The sequence below is a fragment of the Papaver somniferum genome, chromosome 3 (assembly GCF_003573695.1).
Source record: "Papaver somniferum cultivar HN1 chromosome 3, ASM357369v1, whole genome shotgun sequence".
Taxonomy (NCBI): Eukaryota; Viridiplantae; Streptophyta; class Magnoliopsida; order Ranunculales; family Papaveraceae; genus Papaver; species Papaver somniferum.
This window is the reverse complement of record NC_039360.1, coordinates 111,283,749-111,285,609: the sequence shown is the minus strand read 5'-3', so window position 1 is coordinate 111,285,609 and position 1,861 is coordinate 111,283,749. Positions and strand designations below refer to the sequence as shown.

Genomic DNA, 1,861 nt, shown 5'->3' with positions numbered 1-1,861 from the left:
AAAAACAAAACAAAATACTAAAACCCCAAAATTCACCAACATTTCATTGTATTTTGGATGATCTCACAAGCAACCCATGTCATCAAACTACCTCCCTTTAATATATATCCGAATTTATTAAATGACCAAAACCACCCTGCTAGTGATTTGAAATGTGAATGGTGTAGACTTGTGGTTGCTTCATATGCTTGTTTGGTCTCCTATAAATACAAGCCTTCCTTTCAATCTTCTTCTACTTGCTTGCTTACCAACAGCAGACATAAAACACTAACAAGTCTGAATTTCAAATCTAGAGAGCAAAGAATATGAGCAGCAGTTACACAACTAGTGATGAAATACTAGGAATGGATGATCAAAATCAAATGTTACTATTTTCTCAACAATTCTATCCAGACTCTTACAACCAATTGATTCCACAGGAAATCAGTAAGTCTAGTTTGTTTGTTTGGATAATCACTATTTATGTTTTACTTAGTGAATTTAATATCTTAATTAAGGGTACTAATTAAGGGTACTATTTTTTTTTTTTGTTTTCTGTAGAACTGGAATCATCAGAAACAAAACCAAAGAGAAGAAGAAGAAAGAATAAAGGAGGAGATGTGTTAAGTAGTGAAGACATCAAAGTTGGTAATAGTTTAATGAAGAAGAGGAAATTAACTGATTTACAAGTGACTTTGCTGGAACAAAATTTTGGTGATGAGCATAAATTAGAGTCTGAAAGGAAAGATAAGCTTGCTGCTGAATTAGGGCTGGATCCTAGACAAGTTGCTGTGTGGTTCCAGAACCGAAGAGCTAGATGGAAGAACAAGAAACTTGAAGAAGAGTACTCCAAGCTCAAGTCTTCACACGATAATGTCATCCTTCAAAAGTGCCATCTTGAAGCAGAGGTTGGTTCCAGACATATCTCATTTCTCTAGTTTTATACATATTTCATGCATCACGATAGTTGCCGTATCCTAAGGCAGCAACTAAAAGTCATTGCATAAAAATGGCAAGATATATATGCTAGGTTGTTACTTGACACACCCTTACAAAAATTGCAGGCTTTGAATCGTTATGTTTCGCATTAGCATCTTTTTGGCATATGGCCCATGACTTGTATTTCGTGTGCCAAGCGATTGCGAAAGTCTGTCTGCAATTTTAGAAACAGAGAAATCCTGCATGGCTAAACTAAGAACTATTCATGGAAGTATCAAGTCTCCTAACCTCCCACGAAAAATTTCACGATTTTCGCATCTTAGCTTCATAGTTAGTCCAAGGAACTAATTCTTTGGTGTTTTGGATTCAGGTTTTGCAATTGAAGGAGAGACTGTCTGAAACTGAAAAGGAACTACGCAGGGTGACGGAGCAATTTGACGGAGTTTCGATTTGTAGTCCTAATTCATCTTTTTCAGTGGACGTTGAGCAACACTATCTTGGTGGAGAGTTTAATATGGTGGAAGCAGGATATGACAATCTTCTCTACATTCCTGAAAACAATTGGGTGAATCTGTATGGATTTTAGGATTTGTAACTAGAATGTAAGTAGTTAATCATGTAAATATTTGATCTTAGACGTAAATTAACAGACTAGTTGTTTAAAGTTTTTAGGTTGTATTTCTGTTAATCAAATAATCAATTAGATTGGTGGGACTTGTAACTGGTTCTGTTTTGCCTCATGTTCATTGTATTAAGAATATTATGCTACTGTTTATATCTTCAATCTTAATATTAAGAGTTCTAAAGTGCTTTGAGTCATCAGCTGCATTTTTACATCTTCTAACAAAATGACATTCCAGCCTTCTCCGTCCAACTGCAGTAATATTACCAGAACATCATCACGCTGTTGTCGTCAGTCTCAAAAACAACCCGAGTCAGCTGT

The 1,861-nt window shown here is 35.5% G+C and overlaps 1 protein-coding gene across 2 annotated transcripts; it reads left to right on the top strand.

Moving 5' to 3' along the window:
* Nucleotides 1-201: 201 nt before the first annotated feature.
* LOC113361550 (homeobox-leucine zipper protein ATHB-40-like) lies at nt 202-1,646 on the top strand. Of its 2 annotated transcripts, none has more exons than XM_026604758.1 (3): nt 202-426; nt 541-887; nt 1,044-1,261. In XM_026604758.1, exons 1-3 carry the CDS (start codon nt 306-308, stop codon nt 1,068-1,070), a joined length of 495 nt encoding a protein of 164 aa, XP_026460543.1. In that variant the 5' UTR covers nt 202-305; the 3' UTR covers nt 1,071-1,261. The 2 variants fall into 2 exon arrangements, with proteins under 2 accessions (XP_026460543.1, XP_026460542.1); XM_026604757.1 differs by lacking the exon at nt 1,044-1,261 and adding an exon at nt 1,289-1,646 and having other exon boundaries at nt 215-426.
* Nucleotides 1,647-1,861: the final 215 nt, after the last annotated feature.

What these genes read in the sequence shown, in the direction of transcription:
- LOC113361550 (XM_026604757.1), top strand. Translation starts at nt 306, where the DNA reads ATGAGCAGCAGTTACACAACTAGTGATGAAATACTAGGAATGGATGAT. An exon ending in ATTGATTCCACAGGAAATCA is followed by an intron (nt 427 to 540) that starts GTAAGTCTAGTT and finishes TGTTTTCTGTAG; the next exon opens with AACTGGAATCATCAGAAACA. An exon ending in AGTGCCATCTTGAAGCAGAG is followed by an intron (nt 888 to 1,288) that starts GTTGGTTCCAGA and finishes TTTTGGATTCAG; the next exon opens with GTTTTGCAATTGAAGGAGAG.